The following is a 26,459-nucleotide window of genomic DNA, read 5'->3' on the forward strand; positions in this document are numbered from 1 at the left end:
CACATTTCTGCCCTCTCCTTTTCAGGCAGCACAGCAAGATGTCTTGTTATGTTGTGTGGCATGACAAGTTTGATAAATATGGACCTCAGCTTCTGCAGTCCTTTTTTCTGTACAATATTTAACAATAGGTGGTAGGGTACGAACAGGTGCACATCCACTATTCCATAAATGTCAATCTGCTCTTATCTCATCCATTCTGTGGTGCTCTGAAAGGAAAGACAGATCCTTTACACATCTTTAAATAGCCAAATAGTTCTATATTACAAAGACACCTTTGAGCAGACTATAATAAATGGTTCTCACAAGAAGCATGACCCAGTCTCATGGTTGTTTAATTCTGATATACAAGCCTCTAGCCAACTTGTGTTTCATTGAATTAGAGTAATGCTTTCAACTTCATCAAGGCTCATATCTGTATTTCTCCACATGGATCCAAATTAAATCTGCAGAACGTATAATAAAAGTAACCATGAGATGTTTCTCTTGAGAGCACTCCAAATAGAGAAACAATATCCTGAGTTGGCGTTCAATGACACTAGGCAAGACGCTCCACTCATTTGTTTGAGCATCAATATATAACATAATTAAATAGTTGCCATGGTGAGTCCCAGTCTATAGTACTCCCACCATTTGTCCCAGATTTTGCAATGATTCTGTGGGCAACCCTCCTGCTGTGTGCACCAGTCCATTCCCCTGTTCCATGCCAGGAGTATGGAGGATTGTGGGCTAGAGTGAAAGCTGTATGTGGTATGCTGGGTAATTCTAGGTTCCACAAAGCCAATCATTTACATCCAGGACATGGGCGGTTCCAAAGTATAATTGCACATCAGCCACCCCCGCCCTCCATCATATGTTGAAAGACAGCATTTTGTCATGGTGATGCGTGGGGGTTTGTTAGCCCAAAGAAAAAAGTGGATCTCAAAAGCTAAAGACATGAACCAGGATTTGGGACCATCAGTAGGAAGTTTTGAAGAGTTTATAAGAAAAGAGGGAGGACCATCACCTTGAAAGGGAGACTCGTCTGAGAACAGTACACAGTAAAGGTGCCCACTGTGGAAGGTCCTTCTTCATCTTAGGAAGAAGTGGGATGAGATTCATGGTCCACATGAGATTGGGCTTGAGAGCTATGGTGACGCTCAGATATTTAAAGATAAAGTGAAAGATTGGCATAGATCCCTGTCAGGAAGCCGACTGAGTGTCATCTCGGATGGCAATCAACCGAAATTTGCCTTTATTCAGCCAGATCAATGAGATCTTGTTGCAGAGGTCTAGAAGATGCTTTGTTAGTGGACTAGAAGACCGGCGATGGAAGTTTTAATATCCTTTTTTTCTGGCTATTACCACCAGGAATGACCTAGTAAGGAGGGACAGAAAGAAACAATAATGACCTCCACACCTTGGGAGAAAACTTCCAGAGTGTTGGGTTTATTTTTTTGGTGGTTTAAAAAAAAAGATTTATACTTTGGGAATTTGTTTCTGAAAACCAAAAAATGGTAAAAGTTTGGTGGATGGCCGTGAAAACTGATGGCAACCACCCACTAAACTCCTTTTAATTTGAAGGGAATCAGCGTTTAAGGTACAGAGATGACTGTTTGGCTAGCAGTTAACTCTAAATTAGACTATTTGACTGATAGTAGTCCTTAGGGTGGCTGAGTTACATTCCTCTGCCACCTTGATGGACGGAGTACCATCTGTCAAACTTAAAAAGAGTTTCTAAGACTTTCTATTTAGCATGAGATAAACATAAAACTTGGGTTTATGGAGTATGGCGTTGGGGCTGCTGTCCCTTAACGGTGTGAAGAGGGTAAGGAAGTGAGATGGAGATGTACAGAACCTGGAAATCCACAAGGGGATTTGGGTTTGGGGACAAATTCTCTGAAAGATAGCCCCCAATTTTGTTGCCCTGTTTCAGATTTCTGCACTGGTCCTGACCATAGAAAAGATGGTCATCAGAACAACAATAACAACTTAGTGATTCATCACTTCGATGCTGATATAATAGCAACCACTGAGATCAGAAATAAATTAAATCTATGCAATGTTCACACCCACTTTTTATGTCAAATGTCTGTGCTGATTCGCCATTTGAAATCCTTGAGGACCTTGTTTGAGCGTTCAAAAATACAAAATCAAATACATAAAGCATCTTAAAATCGCATGTGACATGCGCGGTGCAAAAGTCATTATTCTTTCTACACAGCAGAATTTTACTGCACATGGATCACACATGTATAAAAAAAAAATTACAAAACTGGTTTATTGTTTTTCATATCTTCTCCAGATACTGAGCATGTCAATAACATCACAGAGTTGACATCACAACAAAGAAAGCATAAGATATTCTATTTGTATAAATGAATTATAGGGATGCCACGATGCTTAGACGTTTTCTCCACAACTTTGAGTATGTCTTTATACTTTACAGTTTGCGTGACCATCACGTTGCAAGGGTTTCAAGGAAAACAAACAGCATGAATGAATGAATGAACGAACGAATTAATTAATTTATGAATTAGTTAATGAGCTTGGCATTTGTAAAGCGCAACAACCACCCTGAGAGGCATCTCGGCGCTAACAACACTGAAACAAAAGAAAAAACACCTGTCCCTCCAGTAAATAAACATTTTACAATGGCGTGAACAGCCATGTTTTCAGAAGCATTCAGAAAAGTAGGAAGGGTGGCAGCTTGCTTTAGAGTGAGCAGGAGATTGTTTCATGCCTTTGCCCCGAGAACAAACATAGATCATCATAAAACGTTATTCAAATGTAGGTTTTTGGGGAGGAATCTACCTAAAATATTTTGGTGAGGAAATCCCATTGCAATTACTTTTTTTCTTTGAAGGAATTACCTATATTATGTGATAACTAGGCAACGTTTGATGCTCCCCAGATCATCCTAACTAGACCTTTAGGCCCCCAGAATGGTATTTGCTCCTAATTGATCTGTAAATTCCTCACTCTAAACTGGTCAGTAGGAATCCACAACTGCTACCTTGTCTGTAAGCTTTAAAAAGTGAAAAAGCCATTTCCTTACCATGTCCCATGAAAAATTTGCCAACCAGTAAATGGCTGGGTTTACCCCGCTGACAAACTGCAGATGTTTGGCCTTGGTGACTCTTTCTTGAATGAGGAACAGGACAAAACTGGCTGGGATGAAAGACATGGCAAATATCACGCAGATCGACACAATCATATCTGTTGATGACGAAGCACTGTTTTGAAAAAGAAAGTACAATGCATTTTTAGAAACACCACATTATTTTTTGTAATAAAAACTACTTTTATAACATAGTTTACCTAGAACCACAGTTAAAGAGAGTTCATCCTTACTAGATCATGCCACAATACTTGTAAAATTGAGCTACAGGATTACAAAGCTCCTATATTGAATTTAAATTCATATGTGACATACCTCCAATTATAAATGATTCAATATTGCTTGTGCTGCAAATACTGCGATGACCTACAACCTAAATATTTTGCTGATGTCGCAGATGATGAAGCAGAAAATGAAGGTTTTGATTTATTAACGCATAAACGTAGTGTGAAATAATCACGTGTGACATTAACCGAACTAATAAAGATTGTACGGGGACAAAATGTGCCCTTAGAGTAGTTTGCCAACATTTATAAGCGTGCTTTATATAACGTGGTGTATTAGAATTGCACTAATCCGACATAATCATAAACGTGTGCTACGATTTGCTTGTTCAAACTACGTTAGCTTAGCATTACTTTAGAGGAGGCTTTGGCCTAGTGGCCTGGTCTCACGGTTTAGATGTTCGTATTTTTCCAATGTGCTATTAAACGTGTATTTCTGCTTGAAGCTGTACTTTTCCACAGAAACTGTTCACATGCTTATCTTAAAGTTTCGTGCCAGCCTGGCATATTTTCTCTTTAATTCAAGGTCAACTTGCAGGTGCGGACAATGGAGGCTCTGAAAGTGAGCTAATTGGGAGACAATGTTGCGATTTGCGTACCCATCTCCAAGGATAATGTATGCTTAAGTAAAAGCTTGAGAACTGTCGTTTTTGATTGGACAATTTGAAGCTAACCTATGAACCCTCCAATGGAGACCCTACTGGACTCGAACTGTTGTCTATAAAAACCAGGTGCACGAGAAGAAGGTAGCCATTGCACTATTATCAGCCATTATCAGCTCGATACCCGCCATTTTGCAGACTTCGTAGCTATTATGGCCCACTTTGCTGCGACGCCATTTTGAGAGACTTTGATGCTTTCTCTAATCGAGAGAAAGAGACTTTAATGATTCTTGCCCTAGAGACTTTAACTTTGATTTGTCCCTCTGCATGAAGTAGTAGTCTTAACTTGCCGCTGTGAGGCGATTGCCCCGTTCACCCCTGCCCCTTTGTCCCGTCCCATGCTGATCGAGAAACGGTACCTGTGAGACGAAGACTTCCTTGTATGCTGATCGTAATTGGTAAATATGAAAGGAAATTGTAAAATTGCATTGTGTTCCTTTTAGGTAACCAACTGCTGATTTTTTGATAAGATCCCTAGATAGGAGTTTTCTAAATTTATGTTGCTAAATTGTTTTTGCATGAAGTCCCACATGCTGATTCTAATTTGAGGTTAGATGAGGATTCCACATGTTGCACGATGCAATTTGAGATCTTGTTATGCTGACTAAATGTATGCAATTAGCCCATTACAGATTATCGTATTAGTGCTTTGCATTGCCATTATCGAATGCCTTGTGATTCAAATGCTACATAGATTACACTTGTTTCGACGATATGGACAGCTATTAATGTTCATTTATGTTTATCATTTGGTGTTGAGACACATCTATATCGTGCTAGCTTTGTTAATATAGGGAAATAAATTCACTAACTTTGCAATAAACTGGTGTGGTTATTCCTGACTGAAAGGTCAGGGTTCGCCGAAATGTATTCTGGACTAATTGTTAAGTGTTATGTTGATCAAGGTATTGCTTATGTTCGTTATTGATTATTGATTTCAGGAAATTGATTGATTAAGAGTACAGAGAGTTCCCACTTAGTCAAAAGATTCATCGGCCTAAAGAGCGTCCGAACACAGGTAAATTGTTACTACGGTTCGCTCTATCAGTAGATGGTAGCAGAGGATGGTTACGTCTTTTGGGACCCTGTACTATTAGAGTACATGGTGTTGAATTAACGGTTACGCATTTTGAGGCCTCATTCAAGAAGTTGAATTAGATTTTTCTTGGATAAAACTGATTGACAGAATGATGATGGGCTAGGTCCACCGCGACTTTCCCGGGATCTCGGAGCTTGCGAATGGAGAGAACGGAGGTGTGGAAACAGCGTTGGCGGTACTAGTGATGGTATGAGTGAAGTTAGGGTTTTGCGCTTGCACAGCTTATTGCCGCAGGGTGTGTGAAAAGGTTGCGAGGATTTTTTTTTTTCTTTTAAAGGATAGCGGAGGAGCGACTCCGAGTGTAGAAGTAGAGAAGTCGTCGAACTTCATAGAGATAGCGGAGGTGCGGCTCCGAGTGTGAGAGTAGGGAAGTCGTCGAACTTCATGTGCGTGTGGCGCTTTGTGCATAAAAAGGTCCACGTGGTTGTTGTTGTTGAGACGGGCCCTGCGAGGTCAAGAGACTCCGGAGTATGTTGATCCATGTTGTGGTCTGGGCGGTTTAGTAGGTTGATCGGGCGTGGTCAACAAGTCGGTACGTGTGTTAGGGAGTGAAAGAAACTTCGACTTCGGGCTCTGACAAGATTCTAAGTGCACTAGAACAGATCATTGACAAGTTGAGAGTAGGTCTGCAGGTCAGATTTGCTTGCGAACGTGGGGACCGAGAAAGACGGAATAGCGGCCGAGGCTAGTGAAAGGTCCCTAAGGTCCTGAAGCGACTGTGTTACCCTTCCTGTAGTAAACCGACAGATCTGTTTTAGTTTTTGGTAGCTCGCGATACATGCAAGAAGTTGTTACGAGAGGAGCTGAGTGAAGGAAGACTAGCCGCGAGGCTTTGTCAGCCGCAGTGTGTGTGAGTGTGACGTCACTAGGAGCCGCGCTGGGATAGGTTGGTTGGAGAGAAGGGTCGCGCACGGATTGGACGCAGTCCGTGGGGCTCGTTTGGAAGGGGAAAGGCAAGCGAAGAGTATTCCGGGAATTAAAGTCACCTATTGATTAAAAATTTTGTGGAATAAAAGCGACCTATTGATTATAAACTTTGTGAAATAAAAGACGAGAAAATGAAATTCCTTAAAGCATTTAGGAGCGCGATGAAAGGGGAGTCTTACATCAAAGCGAGCGTAGGAGAGGAAACGCCGCCCGAGGGCACACCAGCTTACATTGTAATGGAGGAAAAAGGGGTAGCTCCGTGTCTTTGGCTAAAGCAATGGCACAAACTGACAGAGAAACATGGGAGCGTAGCGTTCCCGATACATGGGACATTCAATATAAGGATCCTAGAGAATTTGAGATTCACGATGTACGACATGAAGGTGCCTCCAAGGCCGGCACAGTTTGAGGCTCTAGCAATCTGGGAATTAATGGCTAGACAGCAACAGAAGAATAAGTTTGAAACAAGGATGAGGAAGGTAGAAAAGACACTAGCGGATGCTAGGTGGGATAATGCGCAGAAGGTGTGGAGGTCAGATGTATTGCAGGGAATAAAATTGTTTCCCGCAATTACTAAGGAGGAAGAGGAGACAGGTAAGAAAGCTACCTGTAAGACAGACAGGAAGTGTTCCAAGGATAGAGAGGACGAGGAAAAATTGAGAAGAGAAGAGGAGTTAGAGGATGAGGAGTTAATAATGCAATTGCTGAACGACCGTCCACCACCTTATGCGGAGAATGGACAAGGTCCGAGTACCAGTTCTGCCCCTCCGGCACCGGTACAGATCAGTGAAACCCAGAGTTCAGGAGCATCATCGGGATCTAAGGACCCGAGTTTACTGTTCACCCCGCAGATACCGCAGGTTAGGAGAATATATCCAGATGTGCCCATAATGAAACCAGCAGAAAATTATCAACCGCAGATGCCAGGGTACTACAGCAGTGACAATAGTGGAGGAATGGTTCTAGAACAAACAGTAAGGGGAGTACAGAATGGTCACAATCCAATAATGACACAGGCTGAATCAACTCAGTTTATGATGCCTCAAAAGCAGATGCAGGGAGGAAACGCTCATGCTCAGATGACGGGGAGTCAGATGGGCATGCCGACAATGATGACCCATAGTATGGGGATGAACATGCCTCAGAACATGGGATATGGACAGAACCCAGATGCGATATCACTACCCATTACTGTAGGTCCACCGGTACCTCTGTATAGCCAGCCTAACTTAGGCACGAACAGTCAGGGATCAATGCTGCAGAATGGGACAGAGAGGAGGTGCATAGAGAACACTCCAGGGATAACTCCGATAGCGGCTCAGCCAAGTGGATCTGGATCCTTGATGGAGTTTAGTCCCATATGTGCTCAGTCTACACTGGTGAGGTCGAGCCCCCCACTGATAATACCTTTAACATCGAATACTGAAAAGTTGCCGCAACCATCAATGGCAGTCGATGTGAATGCTACACTGATGGGGGTAAATGCGCAACAGCTGACACAGTGGTTCAACAGTTTAAATTCCACACAAAGTTCAGCCAGTGGGAAAGGAGAAGACTATATGAATAGGGTCAGGTTGAACATGGAAGCACAAGAATTGGTGGAAGGGACTATGGGTGTAAATAGGCTAGAATCCTACACGGAAGAAGAACTGAGGTATCTATGTCCCAGGGTTACGAAGGAAGTGAACAAAGTACATAAGGGCTTGCAGGAAGCAGCTGACAGAAACGGGGTTGACATAGACAAGATGAAACACTTGAGCAGAAGCTACAGGTTGGATTTTGGGACCACAGATTTTGAACACATGAGGTCAGCAGGCATGAAGACACACCTCAGAGAATTGCTACAGAGTGCACAAGTGTGGAGGTGCTTAGACAAGTGGGAAAGCAGATGGGTAAAGAGGAAGGAAAAGAGGAGGGACAGTGCTACAGAGCATAATGAGAAGAGACCACAAAGCAGCGAGACAGTAACCATGTTATCAATGAGGGAGACAGCAGGAGGAAAATTAATACATGTACCGTGGCACAGAAGCGACAGTCAGTCATTTACGGACGATTTTCCCAAACTGAGAGAGAAGCCAATTGAATGGTATCAACAGACTGATAGGTTTGTAAAGCTTGCAAAATGTCTCTGGGAAGACCTGAACACTCTCTTTGAGATCGTGGTTCCGGCAGATTTGTGGGAGGATTGCAAAAGAGCTGTAGGTTGGCCGACAAGTGAACCAGAGAGAGACAGGGAGACGGGTGCACCATCACCTATGGTGATGAGTTTGTACTATAAGGTGATTGAGCATTTGAAGACGAAGGTTGCCGCGAAAAATGTGGATTGGCAGAAGATTGATCGAACTGCCCAAGAGACAAAAGAATCGATTCATAGTTACTATGAGAGGTTGTTGAAAGCATTCAAGAATTACAGTGGCACGGAAACAATCGAGGCGAAGGATATGCTTCATTTTGTGTTCAGATTTGTGGAAGGGCTGAGACCAGAAATAAGTCAGATGATAAAGTCGCATTTGATTTGTTGGCAGTCTAAACCGATTGATGAGGTCTTGACTTACGCGAAATATTGTAGCGACGAAATTGAGGTAAAACAGAAAAAGCTGAAAGAGAAGGTGATGATGATGCAGCTTAAAGCAGCTCAGACAGGTCTGCAAGGTTTGCAAGGGATGCAAGGGTTCCAACAGCAGGTACCGCAACCGCAGCCGCAGTTGCAAGGAAACATGGCGTTTCAGCCACAGGCGAGAGGCAGAGGCAGAGGAGGTTTTGTGAATAATGGTCCGGATTTAAACACTGTTGTGACGGGTGTGCAGGCAATGAAGAAAGTGATGCCGTGTCACGTGTGCGGAATTGTAGGTCATTGGAAACGCGAGTGCCCGATGGTGGTGCAGGAAGGTGCAGGTGCAGGTGTAGGTGTTGGTCAGCAAAACAATGATGTCAATGCATTTCAGACAATGAGGGGACCGAAAATGAGAGGTCCAAACCCAAATTTTCAGACCATAAATCAATTGCAGGGATTACAACCTATGCAGCCGCAGCAGATGCAGATGCCTCGTATGCAGATGACGCAAATGCAGCCGATGCAACAGCAGTTACCCATGGTACCTAATCAGCAAATGCAAATACCTTTGGCACCAATGAGTCAGCAGCAAGTGATGGTTCCTCCACAGGTCTCGGGTCAGGTAATGAGTACAAATGGCACCGTACAACAGTTCCCATTACACAGTGAGAGTGGAATAAACAATGTATGGGAGAGTGAGAGCTCAGAAGAGGAAGGAGATTGTGTGCTTGCAGCCTCCTTAGAAGTTGATCAAAAGGGTCCGTACGTAGAGGGAAGAGTAATGGGTCATTGTGTTTCATTCTTGGTGGACACGGGAGCCACACGTTCAACTGTTAAGAGTAGTGAAGTACCAAATTTGCCACTCTCAGGGAGGACAGTTCAAGTGGTGGGAGTAGCAAACAGGCACCTGACGAACCCAATTACAGGTCCGGTACCAGTCAGCATCTGTAACTATCAAGGGGTGCATCAGTTTGTGATATGCGATTCAAGCCCAATAGCACTGTTAGGGAGAGACCTATTGTGCAAGCTGGGATGTTCGATCATGTGTTCGAACGAAGGAATAACAATCCAGACGAGCAGCGATGGGGAAGAAGAGGACAGTGTAGAGGGGGATGAAATGGAAACAGTCGATGAAGAGTATCCTCTGATTTGCCTTTTCCCGATGATAACTGAGGAAGATATTCCAGCCGAATTACGAGAAACAGTCGGAAAGGAAGTGTGGGACATGACAGGGAAAGAGGTGGGATTGATGAAAGGAGTGGAACCAGTGAAAGTGACTGTAAAGCCCAATGCAATCTTTCCCCAGACCCCACAATACCACATGCCACAAGACACCCTCATGAAAGTTGCCCAACTTATTGACGAATTTGTAAAACAGGGGGTACTGAAAGAAGTGTTGAGCAGTCCATGTAATTCACCAATAATGGGACTAATAAAGCCAAGTGGAAAGGTCCGACTTGTGCAAGACTTGAGGAAAATAAATGACATCATAGTCAAATGCTGCCCAGTAGTACCGAATACAGCTGTGATAATGTTTCAAATTCCTTGCGATGCCGAATGGTTCTCGGTCATCGATTTGTCACAAGCATTCTTTTCTGTGCCTCTTCATGAGGACAGCCAATTTCTCTTTTGTTTCAAATTCCTAGACAGAGTGTACAGTTGGTGTCGAATTCCCCAAGGGTTTTCTGAGTCACCGTCAATATTCAATCAGGTTCTAAAGAAAGACTTGGAAGAGTTAGAGTTGCCATTCGAGTCAACCCTAGTACAGTACATTGACGACTTACTGGTTGCATCAAAGACAGAAAGTGGCTGCACAGCCGATACCATTGCTCTGTTGAACCATTTGGGAGGGAATGGACACAAGGTGTCTCCTTCCAAATTACAGTTCTGTCAGAAGAAAGTGAAATACTTGGGTCACCAGATAGAGAAAGGGTCACGGAGGATAATGAAGGAAAGAATTACAAGTGTACTTCAGATGAGTCCGCCCAAGACGAGATAGGAGGTGAGGAAATTCTTGGGAATGGTGGGCTACTGTCGCCAGTGGATTCCCAACTTCTCGACTCTAGCGAAGCCTTTACTGAAACTGACCCAGAAGGATGCTTTGGATCAAATTGAGCTGAAAGGAGATGAGATGGATGCCTTTGTTGAATTGAAAGAATGCATGTGTAGGGCTCCAGCTTTAGGTATGCCTGATTACACAAAGCCTTTCACATTGTTTTGCCATGAACGTGATGCATGTTCTTTGTCTGTCTTGACTCAAGCCCATGGTGGCGTAAACAGACCAGTAGCGTATTTTTCAGCTACTTTGGATCCGGTCGCAGCAGCACTCCCAGGGTGTTTGCGCGCCGTAGCAGCAGTTGGTATCAGCCTCACTCAGAGTGAAGGAATAGTGATGGGACACCCAGTAACAGTCATGGTCCCTCACTCAGTTGAGATACTTTTGACCCGCTCCCGAACACAGCACATGACCGGAGCAAGACTCACAAGGAATGAAACGATAATTCTGGGCTCACCGAATGTGCAGCTGAAAAGGTGCACTACGTTGAATCCAGCAACCTTGCTTCCTGGAGAAAATGTCGAAATTGAGAACGCTGAAGACGTCGAGCATGACTGCCTTCAGTTGACTGAATTTTGCACAAAACCCCGACCGGACATTAAGGATACTAAACTTGATGAAAATGACCAAATTCTTTTTGTTGATGGTTCATGTCTAAGAGATGGGATGGGGATTTTGAAAGCAGGATACGCTGTATGCACTGTAACAGGTGTCTTGGAAGCGGGATGGCTTCAAGGAGTCTATTCTGCACAAGTAGCAGAACTTGTAGCCCTTACAAGAGCATGTCAACTGTCTGCATTGATGAAAGTCACCATTTACACTGATAGCCAATATGGGTTTGGGATTGTGCATGACTTTGGACAACTATGGTCACAGAGAGGTTTCCTGACTTCTTCAGGATCCCCAGTGAAAAACGGGGAGAGAATAAGGGAATTGTTACATGCCATTCAAGTGCCAGCTGAAGTTGCAGTGGTAAAGTGCAGTGCTCACACGAAAGGACAGGACTATGTCTCTCTGGGAAATGCATATGCGGATCAAGTCGCAAGATTTTGTGCCTTGAACTGTATATTACTGAGAGATGAATGGAACTCAATAAGTGAGCCAGAACTCGAACCAGCTGAAGCATTTGCCTTGAAGGTCGTAGATACGATAGAGGAACTAAAAGCACTACAGAATAATGTCAGGGAGGATGAAAGAGATTCCTGGATTAAATCACAATGTATAAAGAGACAAGACGAGTTATGGGTTTCACATGAGGGAAAATTTGTTTTGCCAAATAGTCTCTTATCACAGCTTGCGCGGTTCTATCATGGGCAAGCTCACCTAGGGAGAGATGCCATGATAAGATTGTTCAAAACTGATTGGTTTAACCCCAGATTTCGTCAAGCTGCAGAAGCAGTTTGCCATGGATGTGTCACTTGCCAGCAGATGAACCCAGGAAAGGGAACAGTTGTGAACGCGAGCCACATTGGTAGGGCAAGCGGTCCTTTTAGTCGTATGCAGATGGACTTCATTGAGATGCCTGTGCATGGAGGTCTGAAATATGTGTTGGTGATTGTGTGCATTTTTAGTCACTGGATTGAGGCATACCCCACACGTAGAAATGACAGCCTTACAGTTGCCAAGCTATTATTGAGAGAGTTGATACCACGTTTCGGATTCCCGATCTCTTTAGAATCAGATAGGGGAAGTCACTTCAACAACGAGGTGATAAAGTTACTTTGCGAAGCGCTGAACATTGAGCAGAAACTGCATTGTAGCTATCGCCCTGAAGCATCAGGACTGGTGGAGCAGATGAATGGTACACTGAAATCAAGAATGGCGAAAATATGTGCATCAACAAATTTGAAATGGCCTGATGCATTGCCCTTAGTGCTAATGTCAATGAGAAACACTCCTGATAGAAAAACTGGATTGTCTCCGCACGAAATTCTCATGGGCAGGGCTATGAGACTTCCTGCAGTTCCCGCAAATGCGCTTTTGAATATTACAGATGATATGGTGTTAGACTACTGCAAAGGACTGGCTGACGTGGTTCGCTCTTTCTCTCACCAGGTGGAAGCAACCACCTTGCCACCGATCCAAGGTCCAGGGCACGCACTGAAAGCAGGTGACTGGGTCGTGGTGAAGAAGCACGTGAGGAAGTCGTGCCTGGAACCCCGTTGGAAAGGCCCTTTCCAAGTGATCCTGACGACAACTACCGCTGTGAAGTGTGCGGGGGTTCCCAACTGGATTCACGCCAGTCACACAAAGAAGGTGCTGTGTCCCACAGATGAGGAAGTTGAAGCGCTGAAATTGCCAGTGCCTGATAAAACAGTGCCGAGTGCTGAGACAGAACAAAAGCGAACTGAAAGCGAACAAGCAGCAGCAGGAGAAAAAGAGATATTATTGGAGAACGAAGAGTCCGACTCACTTGGGGAAGACCAAGGAGAAAGTTCAGACAGCGACGAAGAAGCTGCAGGTGACAAAGAGCCTGAAGCAGCTGAGGGTAGCAAAAAGCCTGAAGCAGCTGAAGGTGACAAAGAACCTGAAGCAGCTGAAAGTGATACTGAGCCTGACGAAAGTAACGGTGACGAAGGGCTTGAAAAAGGTGAAAAAGCAGGAGAGCCTGATCAGAAGGGGGCTTTCCCAGAAACAGACGATACAGAAAAAGAAAAAGAGAACGTGATCGATTCCCCTGAAGGAGGGGACAAGGCAGAGCAGAACGAAAAAGTTCAAACCTCTACAGAAAAGGTCGCAGGTCCATCAAATGGACACGGTGCAAAGAGGAGACTAAGTATATCACCAGTAAAACAAAGGTCTGGAGAAGGTTTGAACGACGGAGAAAGGCCAAAAGTAAAAGAGAAAAGGAAAGAAGTGTCTGTCGTGGTACCAACCTCGAGTGAAGAAAAAGACTTGACAAAAGAGGAAAGTACCAGCGAGGCAGAATCGAAAAGAGAAGCAAAATTGAAAAGGAAAAGGATACCGAACAGAAGGTATTCCGGTCCTGAATGGGCATATGCAGTCAATGACGATTGGACTGACGAGTTTGTATCTCTAAGCATCGAGAACGAAGAAGAGGAAGAGATACCAATAGAAAAGAAAAGTTTCATGGACAGTGTTGATTGAAGGGGTGATAAATGATATTGCTTGCTACGATTCTAACGTGAAAGAAACAACCAGCTGAGACATTGCTAAACCGGATGAGACATTTGCTAAACCGATAAAGACTGAGTTATTGCCGAATTGAGACAAATGCTGCTAACCGATAAGTGACTGGCCTCTTGAAGAAGACGGTGTGAACATTGTGCTCGCTCAGCTTTGTAACTAAATTGCTAAATAAGTTTAATTTATAAGTGCTTCTAACTCTCTGATTCTATACAGATCATGACGCAAAACAATAGAAAGAAATATTGTAAATATGTGTGTATAGGCTTGGTAGTTACATGTGTACTAATAATAATGGCAATTGTGCTTGGAATGCATGGAAAGGGTGAGAATGAGACTATTGAGGCTTCTACTTTTGCTCCTGTTACTGTCACTGAACTAACCGCATTGAAAAGGCTAGCACTGGATGAGAGACTCTTGCATGAAAGGAAAGAGCTTTCGTATAATGTTTTCTATCGCTTACTAACAGAATATGTTGAGACAATGGATGCGAAAGATTGTTATGTATGTACTCAGATACCGACATCAGTGAAGGAGGGGGTGACATATCACCACATGCCTCTTACATACGGGATTACATGTAGTATAGTAATGTCTAGGTTTTATGGTCAAACTAACATACAGTATTTTTACTCAAATTATGATGTTACCTTTGCTTATGTTCCTATAATAGCACAGCTAAGCCAGACTGCAAAGGATTGGGATGCAAAAATTATGAGGGAATTTTTCGAGCCAATGCTACCTTTTCAAACGGCTCACGCTCATAGGGAAAATCTTACCTGTTCACTCTCTGCAGTAGAAATAAGCTTTTTAGATTGCACAGATGATAGAAGGGCTCAAATGAAGGCGAAATTAGAAAAGGAGTTACATAAGAGGACTTCAGTAGATAATTATGATTTTGCTGCCATAAAGACACAAGGGAAAATTGCTTTAGATGCTTGGCATGTAGGGAAGTTTTGTATATATCGAGGTGAATCTTATTATGACAACATTTTTGTAGGGGCGAGTGAATGTAAACATACGTTTATCTTTAAGGCCAAATGGACATTCATGATGGACGGACTTGACCCTGTCATTCCAGGGGTATATTACATTTGTGGGTATAATGCCTATTATCGTCTTCCAAAGGGATGGTGGGGAAGATGTTATTTGGGTATAGTGTTCCCAAAGGTTTATCAACTGGATGACCTATCGATGATTCAAAAGACATCTGGATCCCATCGTATCCAGAAAAGAGAGACCGCAGCTGCTGTGGTAGGTGATATATTTGGAGCCATGATTCCTTCATTGGGAGTTGTGCTGAATTCCATCAAAATAAGAAAGTTGTCTACTATAGTGGATAACATGTTGACAAAGTTTTCAGGTGCTATAATCCTGATAGATGCTGAACTTGCAGCGGAAAGAGCTATGACTCTTCAAAATAGGCTTGCTTTAGACATTCTTTTAGCAAAGGATGGAGGTGTTTGCAAAATGCTTGGTGCAAGACACTGTTGTACCTATATACCTGACAATAGTGTGAAAATTAAAACTATGCTTGCTAATCTAACAAAAGAAAGTGCAGATTTGAAGGAACTGAAAGAACCAGGAGTGTGGGAGAAGGTTGGAAAAGGACTTGCTTCAGTGGGACATTGGATTGGGGGAATTTGGAATGGAATATTGTTAAAAATAATAGAGGGAATTTTAATAGTTATAATTTGCATATTTGGAATTTGAGGAATAAAAAGGGGAATAATAATGATTATGGAAAGAATTAAAAGAAGAAAAGAAGAGAAAATTATGAAAAGAATGGCAGAAGAATACAAAGCGCAAACTAGGGGAACTAAAAGGAAAAGGGAACTGACAGAATTTTAATGGAATAAAATTTGTGGGCATAATTTGTGTGATGACAAGTAGTCATCAGAGGAGGGATTGATGAAGCAGAAAATGAAGGTTTTGATTTATTAACGCATAAACGTAGTGTGAAATAATCACGTGTGACATTAACCGAACTAATAAAGATTGTACGGGGACAAAATGTGCCCTTAGAGTAGTTTGCCAACATTTATAAGCGTGCTTTATATAACGTGGTGTATTAGAAGTGCACTAATCCGACATAATCATAAACGTGTGCTACGATTTTCTTGTTCAAACTACGTTAGCTTAGCATTACTTTAGAGGAGGCTTTGGCCTAGTGGCCTGGTCTCACGGTTTAGATGTTCGTATTTTTCCAATGTGCTATTAAACGTGTATTTCTGCTTGAAGCTGTACTTTTCCACAGAAACTGTTCACATGCTTATCTTAAAGTTTCGTGCCAGCCTGGCATATTTTCTCTTTAATTCAAGGTCGACTTGCAGGTGCGGACAAGGGAGGCTCTGAAAGTGAGCTAATTGGGAGACAATGTTGCGATTTGCGTACCCATCTCCAAGGATAATGTATGCTTAAGTAAAAGCTTGAGAACTGTCGTTTTTGATTGGACAAATTGAAGCTGACCTATGAACCCTCCAATGGAGACCCTACTGGACTCGAACTGTTGTCTATAAAAACCAGGTGCACGAGAAGAAGGTAGCCATTGTGCTATTATCAGCCATTATCAGCTCGATACCCGCCATTTTGCAGACTTCGTAGCTATTATGGCCCACTTTGCTGCGACGCCATTTTGAGAGACTTTGATGCTTTCTCTAATCGAGAGAAAGAGACTTTAATGATTCTTGCCCTAGAGACTTTAACTTTGATTTGTCCCTCTGCATGAAGTAGTAGTCTTAACTTGCCGCCGTGAGGCGATTGCCCCGTTCACCCCTGCCCCTTTGTCCCGTCCCATGCTGATCGAGAAACGGTACCTGTGAGACGAAGACTTCCTTGTATGCTGATCGTAATTGGTAAATATGAAAGGAAATTGTAAAATTGCATTGTGTTCCTTCTAGGTAACCAACTGCTGATTTTTTGATAAGATCCCTAGATAGGAGTTTTCTAAATTTATGTTGCTAAATTGTTTTTGCATGAAGTCCCACATGCTGATTCTAATTTGAGGTTAGATGAGGATTCCACATGTTGCACGATGCAATTTGAGATCTTGTTATGCTGACTAAATGTATGCAATTAGCCCATTACAGATTATCGTATTAGTGCTTTGCATTGCCATTATCGAATGCCTTGTGATTCAAATGCTACATAGATTACACTTGTTTCGACGATATGGACAGCTATTAATGTTCATTTATGTTTATCATTTGGTGTTGAGACACATCTATATCGTGCTAGCTTTGTTAAAATAGGGAAATAAATTCACTAACTTTTCAATAAACTGGTGTGGTTATTCCTGACTGAAAGGTCAGGGTTCGCCGAAATGTATTCTGGACTAATTGTTAAGTGTTATGTTGATCAAGGTATTGCTTATGTTCGTTATTGATTATTAATTTCAGGAAATTGATTGATTAAGAGTACAGAGAGTTCCCACTTAGTCAAAAGATTCATCGGCCTAAAGAGCGTCCGAACACAGGTAAATTGTTACTACGGTTCGCTCTATCACAGACACAATGTGAAATAATACACTGTTTTCAACTACTATTGTTGGTTTAGTGGGCCTTATTGAAAAAAGTAGCTTTAGAGGTGCTGCTCGGACCCGATACAAAGCCAGCATCTTTACATACCTTACTATTAATGACCCCTACCTTAAAATTTCTGAAAATACATTGTTATCCAAAAGGTAAGTGTTTTTGTAAACATCCCTTCCTACTTTATCTGTGTCACCGGGCATGAGGTGAACCCCTCTGCAAATAAGCACATTTAAAAGTGTTAATGTCGACTGTACTATTGGTATCTACAAGAATATTGAGGGCAAAATATTGAGAGACAAAGGGGCATATTTAAACTCTGCACTGAATTAGCGTAATTTTTTTATGCTAATTCAGAATAAACTTAACTCCATATTTATATTTCGGCACTAGACATGTTTAGCACCAAAATATTGGAGTGAAAGTCATTTTTTGCCTGTGGAAAACTATCTTGTGTCAATGAGATGTAAGGTAGGGGTTCCAGGGCAAAAATCGCCTTATTTATCCTCCCATGCACAAATGGTGCACGGGAGGGAGGCAGGCCTAAATAAGCTTGCTTAGCGACATTATTTAATGCCTGGCTCAGTGCAGGCATTAGGGGACCTGTGGGCCTTTTTCCATGGTGGACACCATGGATTAAGCCCACAGGTGCTCTCACCAGGCCCCAGTGACACCCCCACCAACACTAAAGGGACAGCGGAGGATGGGGGACCCCATCCCAAGTAAGTACATGTAAGTAGAGGTAAGTATTTACCTTTTTTTTTAAAGTGCCATAGGGGGGTCCAGAAATGGGCCCCCATACATGGCACTGGGTGCAATAGCCATGCCCAGGGGACCCTTAACGCCTGTGCTGGCCATTGGGGTGGTGGGCATGACTCCTGTCTTTTATAAGACAGCAGTCATGTGGTATTGTAGGTTTAGCGTCAATAAATTACGCTAGGCTGGTTAGAGTCATCTTTTTTTACTCTAACCAGTCTAATGTCATTTTTAACCCTAAACCAACTACTCCCATACCGCCACCCCCATCTGGCTAACGCCATTCTCCATGACATTAGCCCACCCTTTGCACCGGAATGCACCATTCTATAAATAAGATGCACAGCAGGCGTCTTGAAATGACGCTAGCCGGTGTTATACTTTTTGACGCTAAACTGCGTTAGCACAGTTTAGCATCAAAAAGTATAAATCAGGGCCAAAATATCAAAAGTTAAGTTCATAAAGGGAAGGATAGGTGTCTTATTTCTAACTCCACGTCTATGTACCTTGAAGACATATTTATATATCACGTAGATATGTGGGGTTAGGAATAGGAATTCTAGCTTTGCCTGTCAATATTTTTTTCACTATTTTGTCCTCGTTATTTTATCTCATTAATATCCTGGGGTCAATGTTCAGGGTGCACACCGTTAGCATTCTATTCCTAAGCTGTAAACAAAAAAACTTAACAGAGAAATAGATCCTTATTTGAATCGTTATGCTGTGCTTTCTATTAAGTGTCCGCAAATGATCTCCTGTCTGCGGTCTTCATTTTAACATTAGCTATGCGTGGTTGTTGCAACTCAAAATCACAAGGCCAATCTTGGTAGAAATTCAGACCACAGCAGATGTGCCGGTAGAGAAGGCTGCTTGTGCTCAAGGTAGGACGATTTTGAAAGCCTTAGAATTCAGCAAATGTCCTCCAGATGCTCATTGAGGTATACTTTAAATGTCAGAAGCTTATTGCCTGCTGCTGTTTGTATTTTATTTTTGCAGCTGTATATATCGCAGACTCGGCACAAGGTCACTGGAACATGTTACATGAGTATCAGTTATATTATACAAGGTCAGATTATGTTATTTTTTTGTCAGAGGGAGATTAAGTGATTTGTCCAGAGTCACACAATGTTGAGCTGATGCTGGAGGTTGAACTTGGCTCCCCAGTTACAAAGTCGGCAGCTCTGGCAGGAATGCCACATCCTTCCCCCTATAAATGGTGAATGGTGGCAGATGGGCTATGGCTCCTTAAGTCTAACGTCAAGCGTGCCACCTTTAGTGTACTCTTGCACTTCTTTGGAGAAAGCCTGACCATGATTATGTAATGCTGAGCATGTGACGTTATCCACACCAGCTTTGGTATATTCTTGGACTTGCCTGGAGAAAACCCAATCTTTGTTTAAACCAGCGTACAACATTACGCTCATGCATGCTTGTATGGCTCCACTTTGTCATATTTTGGTTCTTCGTGTACGAGCTGCATGTGGCAACCATCTTTACTGTGACAATCAAGCCAACCATGGATGCTTTGAGGTTGCTTTGAACGTAATGAGCCATGGCTGAATCTGTTCAGCATTTGATTGCAGCTGGAAGTCTTTCCAGGGATCACACCGAGTACCATTACCATTTGTGGGATCTATGGTTTGGTTATATTTGAGACATGTTTTCCTGTGTGTACTACCGGCATCCAATCCACTCAATGTTTTTTTTAAAAAGGGGTAGTGGAGAAATGTAGTATTATTTCTCTTCTTCTTGATATTGTTCGTTTCTAGTAATGTGTTCTGTCAGTTCACTGCCACCTTTTTTTAACTGTCCAAAGAACAAGATAAGATGGAAACTGTGGGTCAGAGCACGCAATATTTACCTAGTAGGGGCGTTCAAGCTAAAGCCAGAAAAGGTACAATTTGTACAAGAACTTTAATTGGTCATGGAAGGTTTAAGAGTTTTTCGAGCACGTGTCCACCTTTTAACCTGGGGAAGAAGAGTAGGAACTAGATGAATACAACGAGTCGGAAGGATGATTACAAAGACACTTTTGTGCACCTAATTTGATGGCCAAGAAGTACACATTTTTGAGAGATCAGCAGGCAAACAAAACTATTGATCTGTTTATAGAATGATTACATATGGTGGCATCAAAATGTGAGTTGTTTCTCTTTATTCAACGATTCCTAAGGGATCAGTTGGTGACCAAGTGCTACCGAAATGTAGGAGTGTCTACTTGTGTGTAAACATTCATCAATGGAAGAAACCGTTGATGATGCTAACAATACCAATGGTTCAAGGGAATCTGCAAAGGGACTGAATAAGGCATAGATAAGAGGCATTTATGGCGAAAACAAGGTTTAATTAAAAAACGTTAGAAGAAGTAGAGTGTGCATTTTGTATAAAACTGGCCACTTTCAAAGCTTTAATATTAAACAATTAAACTTTGGCATTAAAATCAACAGTATTTGTGTGGTAAATTCCTAAATACAGTTTATTTTAAAAAGACAACATAGTGGCATACCGTTTATCAAGTACGGTACATCAGCTAAAACATTTTGCTTTTTAGGCTGGTCAATAAATCTCTGGTCCAGAGCACCTTTGAAAGAAACATTGCTACCCAGTAGCAGACTGTAACATCTTTTAAATCATACAAAAACGGAGAAGCCTCCTGATGATGAAAGATTCTTTCTTTTAAAAAGAGCAGTTTAAGATATTGCTTTCTATTTGTCAAGTAAAATCTGCAAAAACGTGTAATATGCTGGGTCGACTGTTCAGATCTATCGCCGCAGTGGCGTTTTCGAGTTATAGTGCCATACCCTTCCTTCCTTGGAAATGAAACCATGCAATGGAAGATAAGGAAATGAAAGCTGGTTAAACGATATCTGTGGTAAATTTAAGAGTTAATTTGAGGTACAGTTTACATCCAAACTGGTCATTCAGTGGCATGTCTCTTCCCACAGATATTCTGTGATTATCTGAGTGGACCTTTTTCTCTTGTCAAGCTTTAAGTATGTGCTCCTTAAGATCCCCTTTGGGGTAACCAATAATGTCCTCCAAGTGTGCACAGAGATCCCCCTCTGTCTGCCCAAGTCCCCTCAGAGTGTGCTTAATGTGCCGTAGCCAAAGGGATTTTGCTGGCCGAGTCAAGTCTTGCACAATCTTTGATAATTAATCTGGTAAAGTATGTCTCTACTTTCGAACAAACAGAATACCATTATAAGAGGGGTTTGGTTTCTAACATGTCTGTTATGAATCCAACTCCTTACTTGCTGTGAATGATGGTATCTGAAATTGATTGGGGTACTACTAGATGTTTTCTAAGGAACTTATGTTCCTGTTTTTGTATTGTTCCATTATCCCCCACACCCCAAATTCCAGCTCCATATGTTGCCACTTGTTGGTCCTGGCTTTTTGACAGGGTCATCCCCAAACTTTTTGCCTCCTTCCTCCTATTTTTTCTGACCTGTTCTTGTTGGCATTTGAACTCTGGGCACTTTACCACTGCTAACCAGTGCTAAAGTGCATATGCTCTCTGTGTAAATTGTACTGTTGATTGGTTTATCCATGATTGGCTATATAATTTACTTGTAAGACCCTAGTAGAGATTACTATATGTGCCTAGGGCCTGTATATTAAATGCTACTAGTGGGCCTGCAGCACTGATTGTGCCACCCACTTCAGTAGCCCCTTAACCTTGTCTCAGGCCTGCCATTGCAAGGCCTGTGTGTGCAGTTTCACTTCCACTTCGACTTGGCAGTTAAAAGTACTTGCCAAGCCTAAAACTTCCCTTTTTCTACATATATGTCACCCCTGATGTGTGCCCTAGGTAACCCCTGAAGCAGGGTGATGTGTGGGTAAAAGGCAGGACATGTACCTGTGTAGTTTATATGTCCTGGTAGTGTAAAACTCCTAAATTCGTTTTTACACTATTGTGAGGCTTGCTCCCTTCACAGGCTAACATTGGGGCTGCCCTCATACATTGTCGAAGTGGCAGCTGCTGATCTGAAAGGAGAAGGAAGGTCATATTTAGTATGGCCAGAATGGTAATACAAAATCCTGCTGACTGGTGAAGTTGGATTTAATATTACTATTCAGAAATGCCACTTTTAGAAAGTGAGCATTTCTTTGCACTTAAATCTTTCTGTGCCTTACAATCCACGTCTGGATGGGTTTAGTTGACCGCTCCTTGTGCATTCACTCAGACACACCCCAAACACAGGATACTCAGCCTCACTTGCATACATCTCCATTTTGAATGGGTCTTCCTGGGCTGGGAGGGTGGAGGGCCTGCCCTCACACAAAGGACTGCCACACCCCCTACTGGGACCCTGGCAGACAGGATTGAACTGAAAGTGGACCTGGTGCATTTCTTAGCCACTCTTTGAAGTCACCCCCACTTCAAAGGCACAATTTAGTATAAAACAGGGCCACTGCCCTACCTCATCAGATACTTGCTGGAGAAGAAACATGAACCAGAACCTACATCCTGCCAAGAAGAACTGCCTGGCTGCTCAAAGGACTCACCTGTCTGCTTTCTACAAAGGACTGCTGCCTTGCTGTTGGCCTGCTGCCTTGCTGAACTCTTGTCTGGCTGTAAAAATGCTCTCCAAGGGCTTGGATAGAGCTTGCCTCCTGTTCCATGAAGTCTCAGGACCAAAAAGTCTTCTCTTTTTCATTTGGACTCTTCGTGCGCCGGAATTTTCAACACACAGCTTGTTCCGCAGTGAAAAATTCACCGCACGCGATCCAGAAAGACGCCGCTCGATGCGACGCCTGCGGTGCGACCGGAACCTCGACGCACGGCCTCACGTGGACAACACCGCACGACTTCCAGAGGGGAAATCGACGCAACGCCTGCCGTGAGGAACAAAATTCCACGCACAGCCTCCCGGAACGACGTGCAGCCAGATAACAAGCCGAAGAATCCACGCACAGACCCTGGGACATCTGGTAATCCCACGATCCATAGAAGGAGACGGTCCGCGTGCCAGAAAACGACGCACGTCTTCCCCGAGTGAAAAATAATGACGCATATCCGTGTGTGAAGGGGCGAAACCAACGCACCCACCATTTTTCCTCCCGTAGAATGACGCACGCCTCCCAGGGTGAAAAATAACGACGCAAGTCAGTGTGTGAAGGGGCGTAACCGACGCACACACCATTTTTCCACGCATCTCCTCTTCTGCGGTCTTCTGCGGAGATTTTCCACTCCTAACCAGGTACTTTGTGCTTGAAAGAGACTTTGTTAACTTTTTAAAGACTTAAGACACTTTGGGCCTGATTCTAACTTTGGAGGACGGTGTTAAACCGTCCCAAAAGTGGCGGATATACCACCTACCGTATTACGAGTTCCATAGGATATAATGGACTCGTAATACGGTAGGTGGTATATCCGCCACTTTTGGGACGGTTTAACACCGTCCTCCAAAGTTAGAATCAGGCCCTTTATATCACTTTTCAGTGATATCTTTACAAATTCATGTTGCATCTTTGATAATTTTGACCTGCAAATACCCAGATAAATATTATATATTTTTCTAAACACTTTGTGGTGTATTTTTGTGGTGCTATATTATGTTATTGTATGATTTATTGCACAAATGCTTTACACATTGCCTTCTAAGTTAATCCTGACTGCTCGTGCCAAGCTACCAGAGGCTGGGCACAGGATAATTTGGATTGTGTGTGACTTACCCTGACTAGAGTGAGGGTTCTTGCTTGGACAGAGGGTAACCTGACTGCCAACCAAAAACCCCATTTCTAACACTGGTGATCAGCGGTGAGGATAGGTATCTGTGTAGTGACATACAGTAGCTAAGTATTTCACTACCTACCCACAGTTGAAGGTCAACTTGATTTTTCATCTTTTTGCTTTTGGTTCTCTGATGTCCTCCTTGATATATTATTGATATTTTGGACTTTGGATTTTTGGTTTTTGCCTGTGATACCTTATCAGATTGAGAATGGGTATCTACCGTGTGTCATATGTTGTGCCTAATGAATCCCTCTCTAAGGCTGACCTAAGGAGGCTTTGCAGAAAATGGGGACTTCCTATGTCAAGTAGATCCACTAAGATGGAACTGCTAGATATCTACATAACCTGGGGGGAAGAAAGATGGGCAGAGGAAGAGGCAGCAAAAAACAAAATGACTAAGGACTCCTCAGATGAGGAGGAGGACTGCTCAGATGAGGAGGAAGACTACTCAGATGAGGAAAGAGAACCAGTGAAAAATGAATGGATCCTAGAGGCAGAGCGGTGGAGAGAGAAGCTAGATGACTTTATTGAAAGGGCTGAGGCAGCAAGAGCCTTAGCCCTGTAAAAAGAAAGGATTGCAGCTCAAGAGCTGAGCTGTGAAGAGCTGAAACTAGAAGCCGGAAGGGCTGAGTCCAGTTCAGATGGTGGCAGCAAAAATCTTGCATCCAGTACTGCTGAAGGAGGGTGCAAGCCCAGAGATGTGGTGCCCAACTTGAAGAAGGGAGTTGACACACCCCAGGCGGTTCAAGAGTATGAGGTAGTTCCCTTGTGCATTCACTCAGACACAAGGCACAATTTAGTATAAAACAGGGCGTCTGCCCTACCTCATCAGACACTTGCTGGAAAAGAAACCTGAACCAGAACCTACATCCTGCCAAGAAGAACTGCCTGGCTGCTCAAAGGACTCACCTGTCTGCTTTCTACAAAGGACTGCTGCCTTGCTGTTGGCCTGCTGCCTTGCTGAACTCTTGTCTGGCTGCAAAAAGTGCTCTCCAAGGGCTTGGATAGAGCTTGCCTCCTGTTCCCTGAAGTCTCAGGACCAAAAAGACTTCTCTTTTTCATTTGGACTCTTCGTGCGCCGGAATTTTCGACACACAGCTCGTTCCACAGTGAACAATTCACTGCACGCCGATCCAGAAAGACGCCGCTCGACGCGACGCCTGCGGTGCGACCGGAACTTTGACGCACGGCCTCGCATGGACAACGCCGCCCGACTTCCAGAGGGGAAACCGACGCCACGCCTGCGGTGAGGAAGAAAATTCCACGCACAGCCTCCCGGAACGACACGCAGCCGGATAACAAGCCAAAGAATCCACGCACAGACCCTGGGATATCTGGTAATCCCGCGATACATAGAAGGAGACGGTCCGCGTGCCGGAAAACGACGCACGTCTTCCCCGAGTGAAAAATAACGACGCAAGTCCGTGTGTGAAGGGGCGAAACCGAAGCACACACCATTTTTCCTCCCGTAGAATAACACACGTCTCCCCGCGTGAAAAATAACGACACAAGTCAGTGTGTGAAGGGTCGTTTCTTGATGCTTTCTTAACGGTTGGTAAAATTAGTTAATTTGGCCCGGGATGGGGGTACATTTCCTGCTCCTGATGTATTCAAAATGTTGGTCATAAATGGGGCCCAAAGGGCCGGTTCAGAATTAAACATGTCCATAGGAATCCTGTCAGGAGAGGGGGCCTTCCCCTTAGGACTTTTATTGAGTGCCCTTACTACCTCCTCCTGGGTGAAAACCATATCAGTTGATAAGGTAACCACATGAATCTGGAAATCTACACCATGTACTCTGGTATGTGAGAAAATTAAGCTAAACTCGTTCCCCATTGTGCAGAAGTGATTTTGGTTTTGAGGACGGATCCTTTCTCCTTGGAGAATTGGGGTCGCACTGATAGTCATCCAAATCATTGTGCTAGCATATCTGGCTATGCAGCTTGTCTTAAATTCTCCCAAACCACTGCTTGCAATTATTTCTTTCTGTTGCGTATTGTCATCCTATAACTAAGTCTTCCTGGACCGACCTGGGATCCCAGAGGTGCTGATGCAATGTTTTGATGAGGTTATTTTGTTCTCAGGATCATTAGTGGTTAAACCAACCTATTATCCCTCCTTTCCCTTGTCCCTCTAGCCTTGCAGTCAATATTTTCCTGATTGAATTAGATATGGAAATATGGGCTTTCAGTGTCTTATTGTGGTTGCTTTCTGGAGCCAAACCTGTCATGAAAGGCTCCAGGTTCCTCTCTAATAAGTCTTTTTAAAAAAATGCAAGGATCAACAGCCTCCTATTTTATTTTTATACCTTTCTGGCCAGCAGGAATAATGTCAGCAATTTTACCTGTGTCATGAGTTTTGTGTAAATTGATCCTTAGTTTTAATATGAGTGGGTTATTGTCACTTATACAGTTTACTCCCACCTGTGATTCCTTTAGGATAATTCTGTCATTATCCAAGGTGAGAAAGTGGTTAATGTTACTATTACAACCTCTCCCTATGACCGTTGAAAGTTGGGGGTGATGATTAGAACTATAGTGTTCTGCTATTTTCAGACTGTTTCAACATAAGGCCATTAAATGCTAAGCCATAGGGACAATGTTTGAG

At 43.1% G+C, this 26,459-nt stretch overlaps 1 protein-coding gene across 3 annotated transcripts in view; it reads right to left on the minus strand.

Moving 5' to 3' along the window:
- The window catches only part of LOC138299526 (phospholipid-transporting ATPase ABCA1-like), a 2,649,159-nt gene that overhangs the window by 874,667 nt on the left and 1,748,033 nt on the right, over positions 1 to 26,459 (minus strand). For all 3 annotated transcript variants that reach the window (XM_069237840.1, XM_069237822.1, XM_069237830.1), the window contains one exon: positions 3,035 to 3,212. In XM_069237840.1, coding sequence (XP_069093941.1) covers positions 3,035 to 3,212 — 178 coding nt within the window. The remainder of the gene's footprint in view (positions 1 to 3,034; positions 3,213 to 26,459) is intronic.

The sequence above is a fragment of the Pleurodeles waltl genome, chromosome 1_2, assembly GCF_031143425.1.
Source record: "Pleurodeles waltl isolate 20211129_DDA chromosome 1_2, aPleWal1.hap1.20221129, whole genome shotgun sequence".
NCBI lineage: Eukaryota > Metazoa > Chordata > Amphibia > Caudata > Salamandridae > Pleurodeles > Pleurodeles waltl.